Source organism: Bison bison, unplaced genomic scaffold (genome assembly GCF_000754665.1).
Source record: "Bison bison bison isolate TAMUID 2011002044 unplaced genomic scaffold, Bison_UMD1.0 scf7180017864291, whole genome shotgun sequence".
Taxonomy (NCBI): Eukaryota; Metazoa; Chordata; class Mammalia; order Artiodactyla; family Bovidae; genus Bison; species Bison bison.
This window is the reverse complement of record NW_011494863.1, coordinates 10,813,762-10,840,321: the sequence shown is the minus strand read 5'-3', so window position 1 is coordinate 10,840,321 and position 26,560 is coordinate 10,813,762. Positions and strand designations below refer to the sequence as shown.

Sequence of the window (26,560 nt, the reverse complement as noted above, 5' to 3'; positions counted from 1 at the left end):
CGTGTGGGATCTTTAGTTCCCTGACCAGGGATCAAACCCATGCCTCCTGTAGTAGAAGCAAGGGGTCCCAACCAACCATGGACTGCCAGGGAATTCCCTCAAGCAAAATTCATAATTTAGCTAAGTTTAAAATAAAAATGATGGTGTGTATTTTTCGGAAACCACCCTTATCTGATCTAGAGACATACAGAAGCTTGCAATCACTGCAGTGATTCCTAGTCCTTGGAGTCTCTGAAATTAGTCATTGATATTCCTAGAGTTATTGGGGATAAATGTGTATCCACAGAAACATAGCAATGGATAATTAAAGCATGATCCTTCCAATAAAAAGTGAATGTCATCCTTGTGGTAATAGGATTATTTTCTATAATCTGGAACTAAGCAAAAATATGACTCCTTATAAATGGAACTTGGTAGGAAGTGGAACAGGAGTTATAATAAAACGGATATTTACTCTCTGAAACATTTTGGAATGACTGATAAAAATCTCCTTCATTTTTTCAATTAAAAAGTAAGACCAGGTGAGGTTTAGAAACTTGCCCACAGTTACAGGAATTAATGGTGGATGGATAGAGAATTCACCTGCCCTGCTTAAGAAGCATATTAAGGCTGCCACACAAGTACTAACTTAATGGGACAGTGGGTTGCTTGACAGAAAAAAATCTCTTTATGCATTATTTTGTGTTGGGCAATGTAGTCAGTAAGTGGGGTCATCAGCTAAATAGAGGAAAACAATCTTAAATAAAAACCTAGAGGGAAACTATCTTATATTTTTAAAATTTGATGATGTTTTTAAAACTTGATGATGTTAAGTGATAATCAGCTTTTTATAACGCCTTCCTCTTTCCCTCTTTGTTAGGTGGTATGGTCAGGAAAAAGACTATAACGTGCTAGTTATGGATCTTCTTGGACCCAGCCTTGAAGACCTCTTCAATTTCTGTTCAAGAAGGTTCACAATGAAAACTGTACTTATGTTAGCTGACCAGGTATGTGAAACTTTTATGAGAATAAAAGCTAAAAAATGCTACTGTTTAGTACTACTTAACTATAATTTCAGTGTAGAAACCAGAGTATTATAACCCTGTATAATAATCCTTGGGTTAAAAGTATAGTCATTCAAGTTTGTTGCTCTGATAAGTCTTGTAGATGTTTTCCTGTGGTATAAGACAAAAATGAATTACACTGGTTTATTATTCACCTGTAGACTAAGAGTTTTCGAGCTACTCCCATCATATAGTGTATTTGCTTTAGTGTTGAGTATAACAGGTTTCTTTGTAAGATTTTGTTTGAAGAAAGGATTTGGGAGTGTTTGTGTGTGTGCAAATATAAATAAATATGTATATATTGAAATTTTGATTAAAGCAAACTGAATGGTATTATGTGTTGAACCCTTATAAAAGGTATATTTTTGAGGAAAATAAGGTACTGAAGTAATTTAATGAACAGTTTTTGACCAAGTAGATGCTTCTTACAGGATTCTCAGCTATTGGTAATATTTAAGCAAAATCATGGAAATTTTTATGTCATGAATTGGATTTATGCATTGATTGAGGTTAGATGAAATTGTTTTAAAGCCCAAGGCTAGATTTATTTTTTTAGCTAAAGGTAATAAAAAAGAAAACCAGTTTTAAAGAATTTTAAGATGGGAGAATGGGGTCAGGAACAGACCTTGAGGAAACAGATATTATGGTCAAAGATAACAGGTAAATGTCAAGGACCTTGCATAAAACATGACTTCTTAATATGCTTTAATTCACATGTGAGCGAATCTTAATAAAAGAGTTTGTATTCTGTAGGCTCAGTAACACATAGGCATACATGCAGTGAACATTTATTTAGGATCTGCCACTGTAAAGGAGATCAGTCCTGGGTGTTCATTGGACGGACTGATGTTGAAGCTGAAACTCCAATACTTTGGCCACCTGATGCAAAGAGCTGACTCATTTGAAAAGACCCTGATGCTGGGAAAGATTAAGGGCAGGAGGAGAAGGGGACGACAGAGGATGAGATGGTTGGATGGCATCACTGACTCGATGAACCTGGATTTGGGTGGACTCTGGGAGTTGGTGATGGACAGGGAGGCCTGGCATGCTGCAGTTCATGGGGTCGCAGAGAGTCGGACACGACTGAGTGACTGAACTGAACTGTACTTAGCACTGGAGTGTACAAAAAATAAGAGCTAGTTTCTTCCCTCTTTTAACATAGAGTTAGTGGAGAAAAATGGACAGGTTCTGTCGTAAAAGTCTATATTGGATACTCTGGTAACATCAGAGAAATAATGTAATTTAGGGAAGGGGGTTGTAGAAAGGCACTTGTTTAAGAAAGAACCAGCTGAGTCTTGCTCTGTAAATGACAGGCAACACTTGAGTAGTCTGTAGTTTGTGCTGTTAATTTATCTTCCCCCTGTGAGTGAATACTCATAGTTTAATGGTAAGTATTACTTGGCTAGAACAAATACTTTATGTACTTGACTGGTACAAAAAGTGAGACAAATGTTTTGTTTACTTATTTAATATATGAATTGCTGCTGTACCTAAAGATGGTATTTGAACATTGTATACATCTTCTTCCTTGAGTGTATAGTTTAAGCCAGAGATTACAATTTGCCTTCACAAGCCGTTTGCCAAGGTAGAGGAATAAGAGTTAGAATTTATATCCTTGGTGATAAAAGCTGTAGAGAAAACGCAGGCAAGTAAAAATAGAGTCCTGACGTACACTACTGAGAAGAGCAAAAACATATGGGCAGAAAGATGATGTTGGCAGCCTTTGGACGTGGAAAACATTTTCAAATACAACTTTTATTTTATGGAAAAGGTAGACATAATTGATAACTTAGAAATTTAAACTATTACAGAAGAAAAAGTTTAAATCTGTTTACGTAACAAATGACTGATAAAAAGATTGTCTGTTGTATGCAAAGAATTCTTAAAAACTGACAAGAAAAGGACAAGCCAAAAAAATAATGAAAAAGTATGGATTGACTTCACAGTACAGTACTAAGTCCAGAAGGTCAGTAAAAGTGAGCAGGTTTTTTAACTGTTATGAAATTACAAGTGAAGTCAGTACCTGTGAAAATGGGCAAGATTTAGAAAAAACTGAGATAACTGCTAGTGGGAAAAAAACACTAGTGCTGAAAAAATGAGCTGTTATAGGCTATTCTGAAGGCAATCAGTTTGCCTTCAAAGCAGCAACTCCCCCAATGATAGGGGAGGTATAACCCATAGAAATAGAAGTGCTAATAGATAAGGATATATAAGTATATTAGTGTTATTGTTTATGGTGAGAGAATATTGGAAATAATGAGCATTAATACTGTGAGTTGGGATAATTGGGGAGTACTTCTCTATGCCATAGAATATTTATCGCCATTAAAAAGAATGGTAAGACCATACCACTTGACTTGGCAGAATTTCCGGGAAATTAAGAAAAGCTTGTTATAATGCCATGTTTGTTAGTTTTAGGATATGATCATACATATATGGAGAAAAATCATGGGAGAGTCGGAAAAGCATGCCAGAAAGGAAACCCAGCATGTATATGTCCCCATTTGTATAAAAGTTACATGCTTACATTGTATGGTACCAACTTCTAGAAATGTTTGGGATAGAATTAGTTAAAAACAAGTGAACAAAAATAAAATGAGTAGACTACTTCTATTGTAGTTTAAAGCAATAACAGTGTATAACTGTATCTGTCAATTGGTCAACATCCCTGTACTCTGAAGCACATGTAAGTTTGTGTGTGTACATATAGAAGAGAATAAAAATAGATCTGAGTAATACCAGGTACCTCAAGGGGCATAGTATTGACGTTTACTTTATATAATTTTGAACAACTGAAACAATTCTAAATTTATTACTTCTGTAATTAAAAAAACCAGTTCTTTCTATCAGGTTCTGTCATGTTTATAATCATTCATATTGAAAGAATAAGCTCAAAGGAAACTGCTGGTTTATGCTTGTATATCCATTAGTCTGGAGGTAAACGCAGAGCTGGTTGTCCTTTTTAATTTTGTCTAGCATTGTCTTTTTGAACTCTAAATAAAGTTAATAAAGTATACTTGTGATCTTGAAAAATGATTGACATTGAAATAATTGAGACACAGTATGTTGCTTTCTTTTGTTTCTTAGTGCAAATCACTTAACTTGATTTTCTCTCCTCCCCTTTTTTCCAGATGATCAGTAGAATCGAATATGTGCATACAAAGAATTTTATACACAGAGACATTAAACCAGATAACTTCCTAATGGGTATTGGGCGTCACTGTAATAAGGTTAGTCACATGTTCTTTGCATGAAAGGACAAAGAATAAAACTTCCAAGAATTGCTTTGATAAACTTTGGTGAACTTTTTAAGTCTTTTAAAAAGTCATAGTAAGTTGAATTTGCTATTGATAATTGTTTTAAAAGATTGTACTTGAAGGCTAATCCATTAACTTAGTAACTTGAAATAAATTATCTCCAACTTAACCCAACCAAAGTTAGTTATTTATATGGAAATATGAAATTCCAAGGGCTTTATAATGAAATGTAATCATCTATATTATTGTATCTATTTTTCATTCATTCGAATAGCAAACAAACAAAAAAACCCATATACCCATATACTTTTCTTCCTGAATGCTAAAAATCAGATTTTAACCTTTCTTTCTGAAGTGTGGGTTTTTGCAATATATGTGCTTGTGCCAGTGTGGGAACCACTGTCCCACCCATCTGTCACCATGGCGTTAACATTTGCTGACTGAGCAAGGTTGATAATGAGAATTCTTCAGTCCTTGGATTTGTGTATTCAAAAGGATAACTTTTGGACCTGTTTCAAAAGTAGTTTGACAGTTTATTTGGGTGCCAAGTTGAGTGGGGTCTCCACCCCTCTTCTCTCCTGTTCAAAGGAAAGTGTAGACAAGTGAAATGAACTTTCATACAATGAAATTAGTGTTCATTGGGGGCCACAGAATGGTTGAACTTACGGGGTGATTGGGTTTTAGCCAGTGACGCATGATTGCAGTTAGAAACTAATTGTGTTGACAATTTTCTGCAATGATTAGTTTTACTGAGTGAATTGCTTTTATTTTCAATTGTTGAGGTCGGGCAGACAGGCAGCATTGGCAATGCACTAAGCATGTTATGATCTGACGATCTGATAGAAATTCTCAACTTCAGGACAACTTGGGGGTTTTTTGTGTTTTTTGTTTTGTTCTGTTTTTGGAAGGAACATTCCTATTTATTTTATTTAGTCATTAGGGAATGTTTGATGTTTTTAGGTCTAGCTATAAATGTTTACCTTTGTTTGCCTGTATGAATGCCAACTTGGAGCCATTACCATTAGAAGTGGTATTATTTGTTAATGCATGAGACATTGATGTTGGTCTGACCAGGTTTTAGGAGTTAAATTTTATTTTTCTTAAAAGCTGAGCTTTAAATGATAGAAGGTGTTTAAGTCTACATGTAACCTTTCGTGCCATTCCCAAATCACATCTTTTTTCTTTTTTTAAATATTATGTGGCTTCTCTCTTTGAAGCATCCAGGTTCTTGTTATTTTAAAACCTGGTAATTTAATTGAACTATTACTAGTCTTAATTTTGGCAGGCAGTTTTGTCAGAATGACCCTAATCTTTTGACCATTTCCCAGCCTTTTCTTCCCATTTTCTTCCTGCTAAAGACCTTCTATCCTCATGTAATCCATGTTCTGCATGTTGATGTTGCAGTACATGGTTTGTCTTAAACTTAATGATAGTCCAGATGATGTCTTTGCTTCCCCACCCTGCCCCAAACAGCTTATTAATCACTTAGTTGTGTTAGGAAGTCCAGATTGCCCAGTGATATGTAAACCTTTTTAGAATCTTGTGTCCTCTTTTAGAGATACTAAAAAGATTGTGAAATTGCTTTGCTGTTACACAGATTCAGAGAGACCCTAGGGTTAGAAGTGCAGTGTTTTACCTAAGATTCTGAACGTTGTTCTTAAACATTTTAGGTTAGTGTTTGTTTATGTAGTTGGTTTTTAGTGTTTTCTGTATTGTAGTTTGAAATACGCCAGTTGTATGATACTGGATTCTTTGGTCAGCTCGTTGTAGTAGTTTTCTATTTGTGGGTAGAGTTGGGGGTGGGGGGGCATTTGAGGTTGATTTTTAAAATCAAATTTCTTATTTGGAAAATTGTTCTGAATTTGATATTTAGGAGTAGTCACTCCAACCGTAGTGAATTTGCTCAACTCTTCCAGTAATCAGCCCTGCATGCTTATGAAAATAAATTTTAAGGTGACTAAATGCCTTCTACCTCTTCCTTACTGAAGATTTTTTTCCCCCTGTGCAATCTTTTTTTAGGGGAAGGGCAGATTGTGGTGCCAAAGATTGCAGATCCAAATTCCCTGTTTTGTATTAAAAAATTAAAGAGCCAAATGTCACCATTGCTATCCCTGTTTCAGGCAGTGACACAATATAGTGGCATTAAAAACCTGAGTACTTTCCAGAATTCAAATGTTGTTAAGCATGTGATTCTTATTTGGAAAAGTGAGAACCTACAGTGCTTGGTGGAAGAAGGATGGCATTTGGCTACCCTGTTCTTTCTCTAATGCCTCGGTGTTGCCTGTCTGCGCCGGCCATTGTTGCAATGTAAGCAATACTGTTTGATGCACTGCCACCCTCTATTGTCTGTTTAGTGTTTAGAATCTCCAGTGGGGAAGAGGAAAAGAAGCATGACTGTTAGTACTTCTCAGGACCCATCTTTCTCAGGATTAAACCAGGTCTGAAACTGTCTCCTATTCCAACCTCAATCCCAAATTCATGTGCTTTTCTTTCTTATTGTTTGATTATTTTTGTTTGTTTTAATTCTGGAGAATATAGATCTTGCTCAAGCACCTCTTAACGTTGGCATTATTCAGACATACTTGGCAAACATATAACATTACTAAGATATTTCTTTATGGCTTTTGCTTAAAGCTTGTAAAACTTAGAGAAAACCTAAATGAAAACAGGATTATGTTTAGATTTCTAACATCCACGAGAGGAGATATGTTGGTCTAAAATTGATACTATTTAGCTAATGCTAGATTTAAGATAGACTGTTCAATTTTTAAAAAATAATTTGGAGTTGCATCACTGCTGAATGATGATATTCTGCCTCAACTCTTCCCATTCCCTAATGAACTTTAGGAGTTGTGTAGATCAGATTTCAGATCTAGTTTTTTTTAGAATTGATTGCTTCAGTATGAGAATTCTCTCATCTTCAACCAAGTAGCATAAAATGCTTAAAGAATATTATATGCTCTGGAACTAGAATGCACAGCATTCTAATGATAACATAATTGATATCAATTACCATTAATAACACATAAATAAGATAAACAGATGTATAACCTAATGATTTATGTTTGGCAGGCTAGATAAAACACTCAATATTTCTAAATTTTTTTTTTTAATGTAAGGAAATTTTTCACTTAGTCTTCATTTACTATTGAGAAGCTGGCTTTATTTACTGTATGAATTTTCAGATAAACAAGGGAAAATAAATTAAAAAAAAATCAGCACCACCTAGGTACTTAATTTTTGAAGCTCCTGAATGAATGAATCTTTATCAGTAGTATACACTGAGAAGTAAGTGTTGACATAAGTATCAAAAAAGGAAAAAATTTGCATTTGATATGTGAGCATACTTTGTAATTTCTTTATTAAACCACATGTATCATCTGGGCTATCATTTAATCCTTCTCCAAACTGCCCAGCTTTATATCAGGAACTATGTTCTCCTGCTGTTAAAAAGGTTTTAGAAATTAGATTTTATTATTATTCACAGACAAAGAAATAACCAACTGTGGTAACTAGATCTTGACTGGGCAGAGAGAGAATGGGGGGTAATTAGGTACATTGTAAGGCAACTTTACTGCCCTATTTTTTCTTATCCATATACATTCACACATTTTACTCATACTTTACAGCATAATTACTTATAGGTTTTCTGGGTTGTAAGGAAAAGTATTCCTGTGAATTCTTGAAAGGGCAAGGAAATATGACTGCTGGTGAAGAGAAAAATGGTTGAAATACCAATACCTGAAATTGGCATTAGTATTTCTGAAGAAAATACACCTCTGCTGAATGAGTTATCCCATTATACCCAACTTTAACTCATTTCCACATGCCTTTGAAGAATATGCTGCTTTCTTTAAAACAGGCACAAATTTTTGAACATGTAGTTTAAAAATCCACAGAAAGGCAGCTTGCCCACCAAAGAGTTTAGATGTCGTCTCCTTTGTATATGCAGACCTATAAAAATACATTACTTTATGACATTGGATATTGACTTTTCCTTGTTTGGTTTTACATATCTGCGGCTATTTTGGTTGTATCCTTGGTATCACATGGTTTCATGTAAACATTTCCCATTTATGTATGTTTTTATTCATTTTAAATTCGATGCATGGAGAGCTACTAAAGAAGCATGCATGAATAGGTACCATTAGATAATGAACTATAAAGAGATTTAAACTTTTAAAATTTTAAGTAGTTTTCAGTTGTTTTGCTCTTCAAATGGAATACCTGTTTATCAGTGACATTACTTTCCCTGACTTATTTTCAGTTTTTATAGGAGGAGAAAATTTTAAATTCATTTGCTTTGTAATTTTTTACTTTGATACTGAGACTCAGATACTTAAGAAGATAGTGTTTCATTTTTGTTTCCTTGATAAATTAGATTTTGTCCTTTAGAGTTGTGGAAGGAAAGAACTCTCAGAGTCTTCTAGTTGTTAAGAAAGTGGTTATTGAGTTGCACATGAAGCTGTTGAATCTAGACATGAATGTAACTGGCAGACTTAACCCTCTCAGAGTTGGCTATTGTTTTCTCCTCTATTTTGGAGTACTAAAGAAAGCAATCTCAGAAGATAGTCCTTAGAAGAAAATCTGTCCCAATCACTTTTTTTCATAACTCACATAATTCTTAGAGATAGTTTTTAAATGCTGTGAAAGTGGGTGTCCTTTTGTGTTTGTTTTTCCTTTGTTTTCTTTTCAGTGTGAATCTGTAGAACTTAGTCATGGATTCTGTTTTGCTTACCAGATGTATATATTGCTCATTTTAATATTTGAGTACTGAGCCAGTTTTCATATCAAAATAAACTTAAAGCTCATACTTTTAAGTCTCTTATTTCTCTTAGCGATTTATAGCATTAATTTCTCTGTTCCTATTTTATAGTAACTCAGTTGTTCAGTCATTTAATCATACTAAAGAACTTTCATTATTAAATCTGTATTTAATTATTTAATCTTTATTCTTTGTAATAGACTAGATGAAAATAAGTATTTCAATGTTAACATGGTTACAGAAGCACAAATCTCAGTCTTTCCTACCCAGTGTCTAACTGAGGCTAGATTGTAGTGCCTGCCTGCAATAAGTATTTTCATCTTTCTAAAAGAAGCACTTGGTGATATCTTTTCCACTTAAATCAATAACTTGCTTTATTTATATTTTGAGGCAGACCCTAACAGACTAGGTGATCATGTTTCCCAGTACATCCAACACTGTAAACTGTAGCAGAAGGGGCCCAGTGTCAGCCTAATAGAAAGAAAAAGTACCAAATTGAGGTATAACTAGAAAAGAATAGCATAGGGCCACATAGTATAAGAGCACATAGATCTGCTTTGCTTAATAAATTTTGTAGGCATAACTTTAAATAAGTGATTTTATGGTAAAGGCTAAATAAAGTTTTTAGTTAAGATTATTTTGCTTTAGAAGGTAGGTAAATATGAACATATTTTGGGTTTTTTCCCCTAAAAATACTTCTGCTTTTTTTTGTTCTTCTTATAAAAGTTTTAATCATGGAGAATAAACCTGAATTATTTCTAAAAATTAGCTACATTATAAATGAGCATCTTATTCCCTGTGTATCATATAAACAGAACAGCACTAAATGTTATTTTGTTTTGAAATACTATTAATACTTTGGTTTTTAGTTAGCTCATTTAAGCTGCTAATTGTAAGCCACCTTGACTTAAGTAATAGATCAACTTGTTATATTTTCCAGAAGCTTAAGCTGATCACATGTGTAAATGTCATTTGGGAATAAAATGAAATGTATGCTTGTTTTAAAGTACTCATTTATTATAAATAAAAATTCTGGTTTTGTTGTCAATATCAAACTTTCAGAGTTGTCTTATTTCAGATAATGAGCATTCTGTTGGCATACTAAAGAGTGGCCTTTGTAGAATGGAAGAGTTCCAGGTGGCTTATGTCTAGTTTTTTGTTGTTTTTTTTTTACCCCCCTGCTTGTTTACCACTAGTAACAGGATGCCAGGCTTCATTATGGCACACAGCACACTTGTCAGCAACTCTGCTATCGAGCACGTGTACATTTCTCCACTACATTGGAGGTTCCAGAGACAGGCTTCTGAATGTATAATGAGCTATGCCTGTAAAATTGTTCAGCTGACAGGGATCAACTGCTTGATGTAACTGTATTTTTTTAAAACCTGATTTATTGATGAGGTGTAGTAAAAGCTTATTGGAATGTTAAGTTTGTTCATTATCTGTTCTGCTTACAATGCTTTATTTTGATATAGTTGAAAAAAACAGAATAAATGCCATTTAATAAATAAGCAGTTTGACTGAGTAAGCTTGGGAATCTAATGTCTCTTTATTTTCTTTTAAAGTTATTCCTTATTGATTTTGGTTTGGCCAAAAAGTACAGAGACAACAGGACAAGGCAACACATACCATACAGAGAAGATAAAAATCTCACTGGCACTGCTCGGTATGCTAGCATCAATGCACATCTTGGTATTGAACAAAGGTGAGTTTGTAATGAATGCATTTATCAGATCTATAGCAAAAGCCATTGATGGGTTTTTGAAATATTTTAATTAGTTTCTTACAATATCTAAAGATGTCTCTTGGCTGAAGATTTGAAAGACACTTATTAATCCTTTAACCTGCTTCTTTAGACAGTGCAGAGAAGCCAATTAAATGAGGCCTTTTTGTTTTCTTTGTTGTAACTTGTGTCTTGGGCAGGAAATATTGCACCTTGGAAGTTAGAAGTGTAAAGGCAGCTTTATTTTTGCAGCTAAAAACAATACTTTTTTCCTTAATGGTGATCTTGTGCTTTTTATATATTAGTGATGCAAGCTGAGTTTGGGGAAAGAATGTATTGGTTATTTTTATATGGAAAATATTATATAATAACTAATGAATCAAAATTTCATTGGTGGACCACCCTCTGTTCTCCTCTTCCACCCCTACCTAAAGGATTTGGTTTAAACATGGTCATAATTTCTGTGCTCTTTCTGTTTTTTGACTTGAATTCTAGTTTTTCTTCTGCTTTCATCTTTTGTCAATGCTTTTTCTTTTTGCCCTTTAAAATAAGCATAGAAATGACAAATTATACACTTCCAGGTTAGGGAACTTCATGAGAAGAAAGTTATTTAGCTAAATTCTTTTTTCTCTGTAAAAGTTAAGTTGCAGGATCATGTTGGATTTTATAATTTTGGATTCTATGAGAAAATTTTGTTTAGAAGTAACCCATTAGGAACTTTTAAAAATTACTTGCTCATGATACCAAATTATTCTCTTTCCTTGCTTGGGAATATTTCTCCTTGTATACCTGGCTTTCTTTCACATGTTCTTCATAATAACTTCAGCTTATAAATTTACATTTTCTTTTCTAGTCGCCGAGATGACATGGAATCATTAGGATATGTTTTGATGTATTTTAATAGAACCAGCCTGCCATGGCAAGGACTAAAGGTAAACCAGATTCAAATTGCCTGCTTTTTATTTTAGTGTGTTGCCATTATGTTGAAAATGTCTACTTTTATGTACAGTAGAACTAGTTTATCCAGTAATTCTATATTATTTGATTGTCCTAACATTTTACTTGTTTCCATTAATTAGGAGTTTTGCCATTACTTTTGTATTCGTAAATTAATGATAAATTACTGTGTTCAAGAATTTAATGACTATTTAGGTACTTTATTGGTTCTTTCAAGGTAAATAGTCTGTATATTTATTGAGTACCTGTAAACTTGACACATTGTTTGGTGTTGTATGGGTAGCTTTATTCAATGTGAATATTTTCACACTGGAAAAGTAACAACAGTTGTGAATGTTAACTAAATGATGGGCATATTTATTTGGTATTGATCTGCTTATACCTTTGCCCTTGCTGAATATGGGTTAAGAAATCTAATTTAAAATTTGACTCCACCTATTTTTACTTAACCCCTATCCTGGTGGCTCAGACAGTAAAGCATCTGTCTACAATGCAGGAGACCCGGGTTCGATCCCTGGGTTGGGAAGATCCCCTGGAGAAGGAAATGGCAATCCACTCCCAGTACTGTTGCCTGGAAAATCCCAGGGACAGAGGAGCCTGGTAGGCTACAGTCCACGGGGTTGCAAAGAGTCGGACACAGCTGAGCGACTTCACTATTTTTACTTAAATCATACATTTTGATGTTCCTGTTAGACTCACTCTTTGCTATTAGCTAAAAACATTCTTGAAGCAGAAAGTCGTATGAAAAGTTAACAGCTTAGGGGGAAAGTTTTAAATGTATTATGCTTTCATTCCTCTTTTCCCTAGGTTATGATTCCTCTTGAATCTCAAGTTTACTTTTATGTGTAATATGTTATACTAAAAGAATCTTTCATAATATTGAGTATGTCTGTGTGATTTGATTCTTATTCTCCACAGGCTGCAACAAAAAAGCAAAAATATGAAAAAATTAGCGAAAAGAAGATGTCCACACCCGTTGAAGTTTTATGTAAGGTAAGTGTACACTGATGATTTGTTTAAAAATATAAATGATCCAAAACCAAAAAGGAACAGTTTATTTCCCAGCCTCAGAACTTAAACTTCCTATTGAGTAGCTGTTACTGTTTTAACTTTACTTTTGGTTGATTCTTGGTATCTTTAAGAATGACTTGAACATATGAGTCATTTTAAATAATTGTTTCTGGTTTACATGCTATGATCCGTTTTAAATTAGAGGAAAAATAAGAGAGCAGGTAAACTTACCTAATAGAACCTCACCGATCTGTGAGAAAATTCAATTAAGAAATATTGTTCTTATTCCTAAGCTGGTGCCAGAGAAGAAAGAATATCCACAATTGGCATATTGAGGCGTTAGAGAAGCAAAGGCAAGCAGGTTAGAACAATCCAAAAATAAGACATGTCCAGTAGTATATAGATGGTAGTTTTAATCAGGCTCATTTCTCTGAAATCTCAAACATTATAGACAGAAGCATGTTAGTTGAGAATAGAAAGATACTTGTATCATGATGTCTCTTCCATAGAAAGAAGACCACATGGTCATCTTTGTGACAGTTGCATACCTAAAATAATTAGGAAACAATGTATAATTATATATTTGTCTGGTAGAAGGGAGAAATCAGCATGAGTTGAAATAGTATTTTGTGGAAGGGTATAAAATGGTGATGTCTTTATGTCTCTCCCCACCTATAAATTGGCTTTGACCTTTTCTGCATATCTGCAGGAATGGAGGGGATGGGTTGAGAAAATAAGACCCTTTCTGAGAGTCTTTGTTTTAAATTATGAAATAAATTTTAGGCTAATGAGTAAAATAGTCATTATGTTATATTTACCCAAATAACTTACCAGGTAACACTTACGTTGGTAGTTTTCGTTTGTAAAAGCAAGTTCATATGATAAATGTGGAACACTATTAATACAGACTGTGAATGTATGTTAAAAAGTGAAAAGCCCTGTTACAAGATTTTTAAAAACTGTCCACCAAAAAATGAAATAACATAAAAGTACTTCGTAAAAATTAAATTTGTTTCTATCGGTATAATCAATAAAAATAAATGTTATAGGTATACACATTCTATCCTACCTTCTGTATATGAGAAATTTCTCAAAACCATAAGGTTGTGGGAAGAGACTGCCTCTGTAACTCATCACCCTTCATATTCACATTTACTCAAGGGGAAGAGACTTGGGAGTTTTTGTTTTAATAGTTTGCATTTCTACATTCCTAATGGCAAAATCCTTTTGGTGACTAATATCTATAGCCTTAAAAAATGTTTATATACATCTTTGAGAATCTTTGCTGAGAAACTGAACATGGAAAAAATTTATATCCATAGATGTACTTATTAGTATAATAGAGAAAAACTGGAATCCTCCAAATGTCCAATTATAGGGAACAGGTTAATTAGGATATGTTCAGTAGGTCAAATAATATCCAGCCATGAACTTTTAAATAGTTCATGGGGAGGTTGGAAATAATATAGAAGAATGTTTTAATGGATTTCTTTTGATGGAAAAGAGAATATGTATATGTGCAATATGATAACAGTTACAGGAAAAAATATATAAACCCAGTTTATTCATAGGATGAAGCATTGGATTGATCTGTATCATAATTTTGATTGCTCTGTATGATTGATTGCACTCTTGGTGGTTTTACTTCTCTCTTAATATAGGTCTATACTACTATTTTTAAAAGTAATTTCAGAATGGAGAAAGAGTACCCATTCATTGTCCTGTTCTGGCAAAGAGAACATTACAGGCCTCATTTTAGTTATTCTTTGTTGCCATCCAGTTACTGGATATTAATAAACTAATAGGTTAAGAAGTGTGATATCTAAATTATTTAAGAACCTGATACTGTAAGAAAAGGATAAACATTTCCTTTACCAGTACTAAAAGATACTACACATAATAAGGTGGTCTGGATGATGAAATTCTGTTAAATTCATGTGGATAACAAGTCATATAATTGTTTTTAATTTTATGTTTTAACTCTTGAACTTACAGGGATTTCCTGCAGAATTTGCCATGTACTTAAACTATTGTCGTGGGCTGCGCTTTGAGGAAGCCCCGGATTACATGTACCTGAGGCAGCTATTCCGCATTCTTTTCAGGTCAGTTTTAAGACTATAAACTCCGGTGAGGGAAATTAGTTCAATCCACCCAATGTGCCTGTTCTGACAAGTAGCAGATAAAAGTGGATTTAACCAATATTAATGAAATGTTAAGGAACTGAGTTTGACATTTTTCTATTTCCAAATGTCCTTGAAGTGTTGTAGTTTCGGATGGAGAAACCATTGAATCATGCTCAAAGTAGAATGTAAGTATTAGATACAAGTAACTGTTGTTGGAACTGGGGACTCTCCAACTTGGTAGAGAATCCTGTTTAATGCCAAAATGAATAACAATTAAAATATCAGACAAAGTTTATGATACTGTAGAGGTAGGCCCAAACTCTCGGGTCCCTAGGTAAACAACCCATAATTGGTCTTGAACAAAAGGGAAAAATAAAGTACATGTGACTCAAAAATCTTAGTTGGAAGAGAAGAATTAGGGATAATGCTGTAATCCTACGAAAGTCTTGCATAGACAAAGTCAGCATAGACATCTCTCTCTCAAACTTTAACAGTTCCATGTCTACTCTGATTTGTCTTCAGGGGGTACCATCTTGTTATAAATATTCCCCCAGATAACTGATAGCTTGACTCAGTATTTTTGTTGTTCATGCTGCCCTCCTCCTGTTTTTTTGGCCGCACAGAGCAGCTTCTGGGATCTTAGTTCCCAACCAGGGGTGGAACCGCCCTTGGCAGTGGAAGCACGGAACCCTAACCACTGGACCATTGGGGAGTTCCCTCATGCTGCCCTTCATTCCCACTCTCCTGCTCCTTTCAAAAAAGTTCAAAGGCAGCTTCTTTTTGAAAAGGGAGAGGATTTAATTATTCTTGAATACAGCAGACCAAAGTGGTGACATTTCCCTCCAATCATAATGCGTAAAAAGTAGAATTAATTAACCAAAAAGGAAGTCAACTATAGGGAAAGAAATCTTATAGGAGCTACCACAAAAGAAAAAAAAAATGCTCTCACTATTTTGAAAGTTCAGTAGAGCATTTAAATTGGACCTTGTTGTTAATGGATTAACATATAATTTTATATTTTCTAGGACCCTGAATCACCAATATGACTACACATTTGATTGGACAATGTTAAAGCAGAAAGCAGCACAGCAGGCAGCCTCTTCAAGTGGGCAGGGTCAGCAGGCCCAAACCCCCACAGGCAAGCAAACTGACAAAACCAAGAGTAACATGAAAGGTTAGTAGCCAAGAACCAAGTGACGTTACAGGGAAAAAAATTAAACACAAAATTGGGTAATTCATCCATTTCTAACAGTGTTAGATCGAGGAGGTGGTTTTAAAATACATAAAAATTTGGCTCTTTGTTGTTAAAAAAAGACGTCCTTGGAAAATTTGACTACTAACTTTAAACCCAAATGTCCTTATTCATATATATATGTATATGTATTTGTATATACATATATGTGTGTATATTATATCATTTCTCTTGGGATTTTGGGTCATTTTTTAACAATTGCATCTTTTTTACTCATTCATTAACCCTTTCCAAAATAAACATTCGGTGTTGGGAATATGGTATAATCAATCAATCCAAAATCCTAGACCTAACACTTGTTGATTTTTAATAATGAATCTGGTTAGCCATGGTATTTTGACTTTTCAACTAACAGTGTTAAGAATTTTCTGCATGTTAATGCTTTAGCATTTAAAATGGAACATTGAGAACATGATCTAATTTCAAGGGTAGAGTCTGGCATTGCCCCCGGAGTGTCTGTCTTCTCAGTTGCAGAGCACCTCATTTACTCTCTTAAATGCTCAAATAACTGAAAAGCTCGACACATCCTTTCTCATCACAAAAATAAATCTCTTTTGTTTTTAGTTGCTATTTACCAACATGTGTTCTTAAAATGATTTTTTTCCTTAGGGCTTCAGTTTTTTAAATTGTACAAATATTCAAGATCTAAAGGGGGTCTACTGTAGAACTGAATTCTGCAGTTAACTCCTTGCAAATTGGAAAAAAAGGAAAACTGGGGCGAATGCCACTTGGCTGCTAGTCTAGTTCCCTTCTCTCTCTGGCATTCTTAGTATCTCTAAGGAGTAGAACTGTCAGGACACAGTACCATTTCTTATCACTGTTGCCACACAGTTCAATTCCTGTGTTTTTTGTCTGTTTTTCTTTTCCCCTTTCTGGGCCTTAACTCCTGATACCTGCCTACTTCCTAAAAGTGTAGTGGGTGGGTAAGGTTTGTTTGGGGTTGTTTTGTTGTTGTTGTTTCTAATTATGTAATTTCTGAATGACTGCTCTAGTCTGAACTTGATCTTTTTGGTCCGTGTTATTAGTGTTGAATTTTAAAATTTTTGTAATATAAAAACAGGCTCTAATCTGAGGATACTGTTCAAGTAGTATAGTTAACTGATGTCATCCTCATCCCAGCAGCTCATCTATTAGAATGAAGTTGAGGTCGTTCACTTTCATGTTTCTGTATTTGGGAAGGATCTGGAGTTGAATGTTTGATGTAGTGGAAGTTCTTAGAGATGGCAAACACTAATGCTTGTCCAGTGCTCTGCCTCTGCATCATAGTTGGGATTTAATTGTCCCTTTCTAATCATAGTGTCAACAATTTCTTAATGAGGTAGGTAGCTAGCTAGTATTGCTAAGAAGTAGTTCTGCCATTTAGGTAAGACCACAGAGACTCTCTAAACTGAGGACCTGACACCTACAGTATATTTGTGCTTTTTCTACAAAATGAAACAAATTTTTGCCTAAAGCTAGCTGGGGTAATAGGATGATCACAAGTTGCAGTTTCTAGAACTAAAATTAGATTGAAATCTTACCTGACCTAGAACATCTTACTTCAGGCATTCAGCAGCCTTCAGAAAGAATAACCTTATTTTGAGCTAGTTTCGTTGTTAGTTTACTGTGTCTCTTACTCAATAAACAAGCAGAATTTTTGTCCTGCCTTATCCAGGTCTAAAAGATGAGAAGTTGGATCCGCTGAGTTAGTATGTTTCCTTGGAAAAAAAATTGTAATTAAACTGAAGTTTGATCCTTATTTTGTATGGTAGCCATTTTTCATAAAAGCAACTTAAAATCTTGTACAAGTTTCATAGCACTCTTAGACACTGGGGTTATACAAATACCACACAAACATGGATGTTTCATAAAACATACCACATACCACCGCAGACTACTAAGAACAAATTCTTAAACTTGTTTTATTTGGTATATAAAATGTAGTGCACTAACCAAATCTTACACAAACCCATCCATATATAAAGCCATGAAAGCATAGCACGTTTGAAGGTGGCATGAAATGGAGAATCTATTCCCTTAAGTAATCTCTACCCACAACTCCGTTATCTGGGTCATCCAGTAAGAAGTCCCCTGTGAAGCCTGGAGTTTGTAAGTAATAAAGGTGTTTGAAGGCATCTCTTCTCTTAGGATTCCCTACTGTACGTTTTTAGGTAAATCTCTGTATTGCAGGCACATGCATTCCTGGGGGAGGGGGAATCCCCCAAATAGTAGCTTTTACTAATATGTTTTATATAATAATATTGGAAAAATCCACATCTAGTATTTCTTCCATCAAAAGCTATAACTTGTTTTAGTAGTTGACTAGGAATGTGCAAAGACTTGAAAGTCTGACTTAGCTAAGATGGACTTCCTATGTGTAGTAGACTTCTATTTACTTTTGTAAAGAAAAGATCTTTTGAAATACTCCATTGCAAAGGCCATCAAAAGACTAAGAAACAAAGCATCTCCTGTAAAGCTGACTGTGATCACTACTGTTTTTAAGTGCTCAGGTGCCACAAGACTACAATTACTGTTTTTATACACATTAAAGAGGAAAAGATTTACATCTGGTACAGTTCCAAATGCATTTCCACTCCCTTTTCTTCAACTGTATTGATTATAGGGAAGGTGCTTTTAAGGACATTTAAGACATAGTAAATGGCAACCCACTCCAGTGTCCTTGCCTGGAGAATCCCAGGGACGGGGGAGCCAGGTGGGCTGCCGTCTGTGGGGTCGCACAGAATCGGACACGACTGCAGTGACTTAGCAGCAGCAGTAGCAAGACATAGTAAAGGAAAGAAATATTTTTAGGACATTCAGAATTCACCTAAGTTCACTGTTTCTTTAGTATAGGGCAGAGATGGGGAAGATTTCAGAAGGTAGTGAAGCCAAAGGTGGATCCTCTCAGAATTCTAATACTCTCATCATCTTAACCCATCTGTTTACTATTCCACTGGCTACTAAGCATAACTGTATCATAGTGTAAATGGATGTCAAATTGTTGGCATTTAATAGATTAGATATAATTTTTCCATCTCCATGATCTTCCTTGAATTATCTTCCAGTATTTACTGGGCTTCACTTAACATTTATGTCCAGTTTAACTTTTTCTGGCTTCACCAATTGCTGCTAGGAACGTGGCTGGTCATTCAGCAACGTAAACCAGATCACAGGGGAAGACCTTGAAATATCTGGAGAGACTGCTTTGCTCTGAATACTCTCAATCCAAAGGAGTGGCAGGGAGCTGCATCTGTTTCAGCTGCTGCTGAAATTTTTATCAGGTGTTTTTTCACCGCGGACAATAAAGCTGGAGAAAAGAGAACCAAATAACCCAACAGGAAATGAAGATGATTGCTTAAGAGTTGATTTGACATGATCTAAAGCCCACATCTCTAAGGCTTGCTGGACCTATCAAACTTTTCAACTTGTCAGATTGGAAACAACAGAAGACCTAGAACAACAGTCAGAAGACCTAGAAGAGCACAGTGCTGCCGACTCAGTGGTGTATAATGCAGACCATCTACCAATTGGGGAAGGAATCAGTTGTAACAGGTATTTTAAAATTCACATCCTTCAAAATCTGTAGCAGAATTAATTGCATAAAAGAAAAGACAAGAAATCAGATCATCAGTCTTAAAATGCAGTGTAAGGATGATGACAACTCTATACTAAGTTGTCATCTATTTTGTTTGTAGTGATAAAAATGTTTCCCTTATCTTTCCCAACTGAATACGTTGTTTAGTTTCTGTGGAAAAGGAAGAATTATTGTAGCTCTTCTTTCTTTGAAGTTTTGGTTTTTGTTTTTAACTTTTATACTGTCAGTCTGATTCAGAATTCTCCAAGCTTGATTCTGATTGTGCACAAACAAAAAAACTGCACAAGCGTGTTATAGGAAAAGGGAAAAAGTTAATTAATATAAATGGCATTCATAGTGAATATAAATATTATAGTCAATTTTTTTGTCAATTAATTTTTAAAAGTAATATCTTATTAAGGAATTCTAAATTTTAAAAGCTCATCATAAACTTCCTGGCCTTACTATTAGATAAATATCTCTTTAAACTAGTTTGTGATTCTGTTGAAAAACAAAGGTTAATATGAAGTTAATTTACAAATAGGATCAAATGTATACTTTGCAGATATCAGACTGAGGGATAGAATCTCCTGGTTAATTACAAATGAGCATTTTTTTCTCCTTTTGCAGATTTGTTAAATCTTAAATATAGCTATTAACTCCTGAACTTGTCACATTAGTTCTCCAGCCTTGTTTTAACTTTTCCCTCCTCCTCTTTTTTTTTTTAGGAACAAATGGATTCAGTCCTTATTTTAACTGTTGTGATGAAGATGGGTTTTGGACTTTGAGAAGCCAGGAGACACCACCTAAACAACCACAAGACAAACCGAGGACTAGTGCGCACTGGGGAAAAGAATACTTGAAGACTGAAGATTGAACACCTGCTGAATGCTCCTATTGAGATTTTTCCTAAACAGACATCTCTAACATTTTAGGACGATTTCACTGGAGAAACATTGATCTCTGGGTGGAACATCCTACCATTGGCCCGTCTGAAGAGTTGAATCTGGATTTGACTCCTCTCTTCTACCAGGAATATTATTAGGCCAGCCTTTAACCAGTCCCTAAATAATTGTAATCATTAATTAACCCAGAAGTTCTTCAAATATAAGATTAAAAAGATGAACAGATATAATTCTTACCCTTATTAAAGACAAAAGAGTTTTCTAATATTTTGACTGATGATGTAACTTATGTTTTCTTTTTAGTTTGTTAGTGGTTTTTATTTTAAAGCTGTTTGGATATTCAGCATAGTACAGGTTTGCCCTCTACCTGAAAGTAGGGTGTTCTTAAAACTTTTCCAAAACTACAGTGGCATAAAGTGAAAAAACAGTTACCTTAGGATACATGTTGCTGATACATTGAGATAATGCTTAGATGCTAGCTGACACAGTTCAGAGCTGTGGTAACTTAAGGGCTGAGAGCAGTTCCCAGGGAAAGAACTTGGTGGTGCCATTCTTAATACTCAAGGTGCATACTACGTCTAGATCTGCTGAGAAACACTGACGCTAGTTTGATTTTGCCTTTTTTTTTTTTTGAAAAAGCAAAATACCTTTGAATTTCTTCTGGTTAGTTAAAATAGGTACTAATGTAGGTCTTTCCTATATCAAGTGGCATACAGTGAACTTTTGAAAAGTTAAGGGGACACTGGTAATTAAATTATCTGTAATATAATCATGTAAGAAGCTATGGTAAATGAAGACCCAACAATCTTAGTGGCTGTGAAAACATTTTTACTGTATTTTTCAATAATTTCAAAAAAAATAATTGCAAGACTTGAAACCATCAGGTACTCATCAGGATAAGTCTTATTGCTATTTAGCTAACCCATAGTTTCAATTTGCTTCAAAATATTCTGTATTTTAACATTAAAACTAAGTTAAAACTTATGGTCAGAATTTGTTTAAATTCAGGTTTGATCTGACAGCCTTTTTGTGGTTTTACTGCTAATCCTGCTTAATAATGCATCAGCAAGGTGGTATTTGTTGCGATAAACTACATTTTCAGAAAGTTTTATCTTTGATTTTTAGCATTTACTTTGTGAACTTAGTACTAGGATGGGTGGCAAAGGCCTATTTTCACACCTATTTTGTTGTTAGGCATTATGCAGAGATGGAGAAGTAGTCACATCTTTGTCTTCAGAGCTTGTCACAATCTAGTTTTTAGGTGAATAAAGATGACTTTCTGCCCTTAAATGAAAAAACAAAGACATACATGCAGAAAAAATTACAGAACTGTTTCATTTATCGCACAAAACCTGTCGGAGATGGTCCTAAAAATGTTGAAGTACCAAAAAAAAAAGCAGCTTATGATTGGCAAAACAATTTGTGCTGAGGAAAAGTAAGTCAGTGGAGTAAGCTAGAATGATATATATATTTATTGGCTTTAAGAGGAGGGATTGGACCAAGAGGACATTGATGCCTCTAGGTGAGAGAAGGTGCTGATAGGATATTCCTGATGCTGAGAGACAGTATATTCCTTTTAACTACAGATAAAGCTTATAGGCATTAGAGGTAGACATATTTGCTCTGATTCTCTTCAGCTGTAGGTAGAACATGGCAATTATATACCTGAAGCCTCCTCCTATTCAAGCCTACCTGTATGTAGTAGCCCTAAGGTCTAATTTGTGAAACAGGAGTGGTATATTTACAGAGTGGGGAGGCTTGAAGTAAAGCCAGAAGGCCTCACTCATTTACACATCAAATCAGTGGTAAAAATTAGTGTTTTTAATATAACTGATAAAGAATTTTTAAAGTCTGTGGTTCTATGGTAATAAGTATATGGTTTATACTTATTACCAGATTTGTGTTCAGTGAAATAACTCAGATAATTGTGCCTTTAATACATTTGTTATTAAAGCCTATTGTCCCTCATTCGTAAAAGAAATAACGTACAGAAAAGTTCTTGCTCATAGTGTGATTAAAACTATATTTTCTAGGTGATAGAGCAATCTTTTTTTTTTTTTTTTTTTTACTTGACAAACACATATAATGTATTCTAGGTACTAGAAATACAGAAGTAAAGTGAATAGGCTTATTGGAATTAACACTAATTCTCCATCTTGAGAATTGTATGCTGGACTGGAAGGCTTTAATTCACTGTATACTACTCCTGCCTAGAGGCATCCCGAACAGAAGTTTGCTGTTTTCTTAAACAGTTGGGCTGACCTGGTGATTTTCAAATAGATGAAAATAGCATGAGTATCATTCTAAAGTAATTATTTCCCTACTTTGGGTATGGTTAAGAAAATTTACTTGAATTTTAACCTGTTTTTCTGTTTTGATTTTTTTTTTTTTAATAGGTTTCTAAGCATGAATCAAGGAACAGAAGAAGCAGAGCAGATGATCGGAGCAGCATTTGTTTCTCCCCAAATCTAGAAATTTTAGTTCATATGTACACTAGCCAGTGGTTGTGGACAACCATTTACTTGGTGTAAAGAACTTAATTTCAGTATAAACTGGCTCTGGGCAGCATTGGTGATGGATGCTGTGTCCTGAGTTGTAGCCGCTGTAATTGTGAATATTAACTGAGATAGTGAAACATGGTGTCAGTTTTCTATTGCATTTTTTCAAGTGGAAAAGTTCACTAAATGGTTGACACACACAAATTGGTGGAGAAATTGTGCATATGCCAATTTTATGTTAAAATCTTTTATTTTGAACTATACTGCTTTGAGATCTCATTTCAGAAGAACGGCATGAACAGTCTTCAGCCACAGTTGTGATGGTTGTAATTGCTCACAATTGTGCATTCTTAGGGTTTATCCATCCCTGGGGTTTGCAAGTTGTTCACTTAAAACATTCTTAAAATGGTTGGCTTCTTGTTTGCAAGCCAGCTGATACGGTAGCAACCAAAGATTCCAGTGTTTGAGCATATGAAAGACTCTGCCTGCTTACCTGTGCTAGAAATAACAGCATCTAAAGTGAAGACTTTAAGAAAAACTTAGTGACTACTAGATTATCCTTAGGACTCTGCATTAACTCTATAATGTTCTTGGTATTAAAAAAAAGCGCATATTTGTCACAGAAATTTAGTTAACATCTTACAACTGAACATGTATGTATGTTGCTTAGATAAATGTAATCACTGTAAACATCTATATGATCTGGGATTTTGTTTTTATTTTGAAATGGGAGCTTTTTTGTTTACAAATTCATTAAAAACTATAAACTGTTTCTGTAAGGAAATGAGATTTTTTAAAAAACAAAAAAATGCCTTGCTGACTCACTATGAAATCAAAATCTCCCCAATTTTTTAATAGACTACTTCAAGCCATTTGTTACGTAATATTCCTTTGGATATCATTTTAGATTTACTGTCATAACTCTCAAATTTTTTATTAAAAAAAATTTTTTTTCCCTGAAGCGGAAAGGCATTCTTTCATTTTTCTTCTTTTTTTTAATGACCTGCAGACACAATACCTCGTGCTGCAGCACCTGCCAGGACTTGGTATTGTAACTTCTGCAGCTTCAAACTAACCGCTGGACTGATTTTGAATAAGAATGAAAGCGTTAAAGGGTTTATCTATAAAATGAAGCTATTCTTTAAATTCCTGGTTGATGGGCAGATTGACTCCTAATCTTGGAGAGCATCATACCATGAGAGATTCTTGTGATTGGTGATCCTCCCCAGCCCCTACCCATTTCTATAAATTATCTGCAGTTTATCTCTCAGTCTTACTGTGGCTCTTTTTCTCACCCAAGAAAAAGAAAAGCTTTCTATGATTAATTCTTTAGTGTAGCGTGAAAGTTGCTCAGTCGTATCCAACTCTTTGCAACCCCATGGACACAATCCGTGGAATTCTGCAGGCCTTAATACTGGAGTGGGTAGCCTTTCCCTTCTCCAGGGGATCTTCCCAACCCAGGGATTGAACCCAGGTCTCCCGAATTGCAGGCGGATTCTTTACCAGCTGAGCCACAAGGGAAGTTAGTGTAATTTATTCATTTATAGCATGTCAGAATAAATTTAAAAACTTCTGTCTGAAAATGCTGCCAGGCGCCTATTGTGTAAATGTAGGTATTTTGTAAAAAATAACCTTGAAATTGTAAATTGACATGTGTTTGGTCAGATTGTGTCAGGTTTGTTTCCTTTTTTTTTTTTTTAATTTGAAAACTACATTAGCAATAATTAATTCAGTGATTACCACATTCTGCCATTAAAGGATATATTAGCACCATCATACTGCAGAAATCTTAATGAATATGAACTTCGGGGTAGGCAGCTTCTTTGTTTTCTTTCTATCCACCCGTGTTGGTTAAGGTATTTGTTTCTTGACTAATAAACCCTTTGATACTTTTAGCCAGAAATCAGTCTCATAAAGCTATTTTTGAGTATAGTTTGTGTAAAATAAAAATGTTTAGCTTTGGTAATAACTTTTCCAAGCTGAACTCCCTCTAGCAAGATATTTTTCAGTGCTTTTATTTACTATGCACTTAGACTATGCACTTTTTCTGAAATATTTTTGTAACACTTAACTTTTTTGTATTTTTGCCATTTGAAAAGGTTGTGGTGTAGTTGGTCTGTAATTAAGTTGCAGATTTAAAACTGCTGTTAGCTTTGTAAATCAAAATATAGGTGTTTTTGTCCTGGTATATTGTCGTTCCATCTGCAGCTGGAGTTGGAATCTCATTGATCTTCTAGCTACCATTCATTTTCTTCACAGTTCACGAAAGAAGAATGTGAAATTCAGTGAATGCTGTTATTAATCCTGTCGGGAGATGAATCTCATTTCACCAAAATTAAATTATGTTTTTCCACTAAAATGATGATACAAGTTGAAGACACATCACTCTGAAATTGGAAGACCTCACCACTTAAGGCTCCGCAGTGGCTTACTCAGCTGAACTCTAGGTTACTACTCTTTACTTTGCTCACCCATTGGGGGGTGCAGTTTTTTTAAATGTTGGGAGATGGCCATTCTAACTACTGTTGAATGTCTCTGTTTTGGGAAGGTATAACAAGAAAATAAAAAAGAATATATATGAAGGGAGAGACTGGTTATCTCCTCCCACATGGCTGTGCTCATGCTCCTATGGCCTATGAGTGGAATTTTGGAGGGTTGCTTTTGCTATTATTTTCCATCAACAAATACTAAGAGATTTTTTCCTATTTCTACTAGTCCTTGCAGTGTTTTGAGCAAACTATACTTTATAAACTTAATTCCATTGTAATAAAAATACCAAGCAAAAGGATTTTAGAAGCCAAGCCATTGAGCTAGTTTTCTCTAACATTTGCTGAGATACCAGTATTACGTTCTTGCAACTTGACTAGAATGAACCTTGGAAAGGGGCGTCCTAGACGTTTTCAGCTTAGCGCCTAAAAATTTGTCGGTAGTCTGGGAGATAGTTGCCTTTTTCTGAGCCAGACTGAAACTTAGCAGTCTTTCAGATTTTCTCTTTGTCACATTTTAGACATTGATAACTGTGACCAATGGTTTTATGAATCTGAGATGTGCTGGTCCCTTTGAAGTGAGACTATAAGTACATTATGGTTGCTCACAACATTTTAGGGATTCCCTCCCACCTCAAAAACAGATAACTTCCACTCTTCTTTGGAATATATTTACTGACTTTCAGTATACCTCTCATCTTTTGAAACTGCCTAAGACAGTAATGAATTAGGTGTAACATGACCTGAATCTATGCTATGCATTTTGTAGTCAGTCATCAAAAGGTATATTGTTCAGTGCTTTCTATTCTGAAATGACCTATTAGGCCACTTTTGAGGATGTGCAGATACACAGTGGAAATGTTGAGCAATATCAGAGCTGTTAGAGAAATCAACTGTCTCAAGACACATTTTAGGTTGGTCAGATTCATTGTCTTGCTTTTCATTGATGAAAGGAATTACCCATTTATCTACTAAATAATTAATACA

At 34.7% G+C, this 26,560-nt stretch overlaps 1 protein-coding gene and 1 long non-coding RNA gene across 6 annotated transcripts in view; both read left to right on the top strand.

Moving 5' to 3' along the window:
• The window catches only part of CSNK1A1 (casein kinase 1, alpha 1), a 49,460-nt gene extending 23,791 nt beyond the window's left edge, over positions 1–25,669 (top strand). The window contains exons 3-11 of one of the 5 annotated variants that reach the window (XM_010850535.1): positions 860–986; positions 4,175–4,273; positions 6,655–6,738; positions 10,631–10,770; positions 11,642–11,720; positions 12,664–12,738; positions 14,752–14,858; positions 15,905–16,017; positions 22,986–25,669. In XM_010850535.1, coding sequence (XP_010848837.1) covers positions 860–986; positions 4,175–4,273; positions 6,655–6,738; positions 10,631–10,770; positions 11,642–11,720; positions 12,664–12,738; positions 14,752–14,858; positions 15,905–16,017; positions 22,986–22,993 — 832 coding nt within the window. In that variant the 3' untranslated portion in view covers positions 22,994–25,669. Of the gene's footprint in view, positions 1–859; positions 987–4,174; positions 4,274–6,654; positions 6,739–10,630; positions 10,771–11,641; positions 11,721–12,663; positions 12,739–14,751; positions 14,859–15,904; positions 16,059–22,985 lie in introns of those variants that run through there. The other 4 variants (XM_010850533.1, XM_010850537.1, XM_010850536.1 and 1 more) reach the window with 4 other exon arrangements.
• LOC104996302 lies at positions 18,846–20,856 on the top strand. Its single transcript, XR_826172.1, has 2 exons — positions 18,846–19,662; positions 20,413–20,856. It is a non-coding gene; the product is annotated as an uncharacterized LOC104996302 (long non-coding RNA).
• Positions 25,670–26,560: the final 891 nt, after the last annotated feature.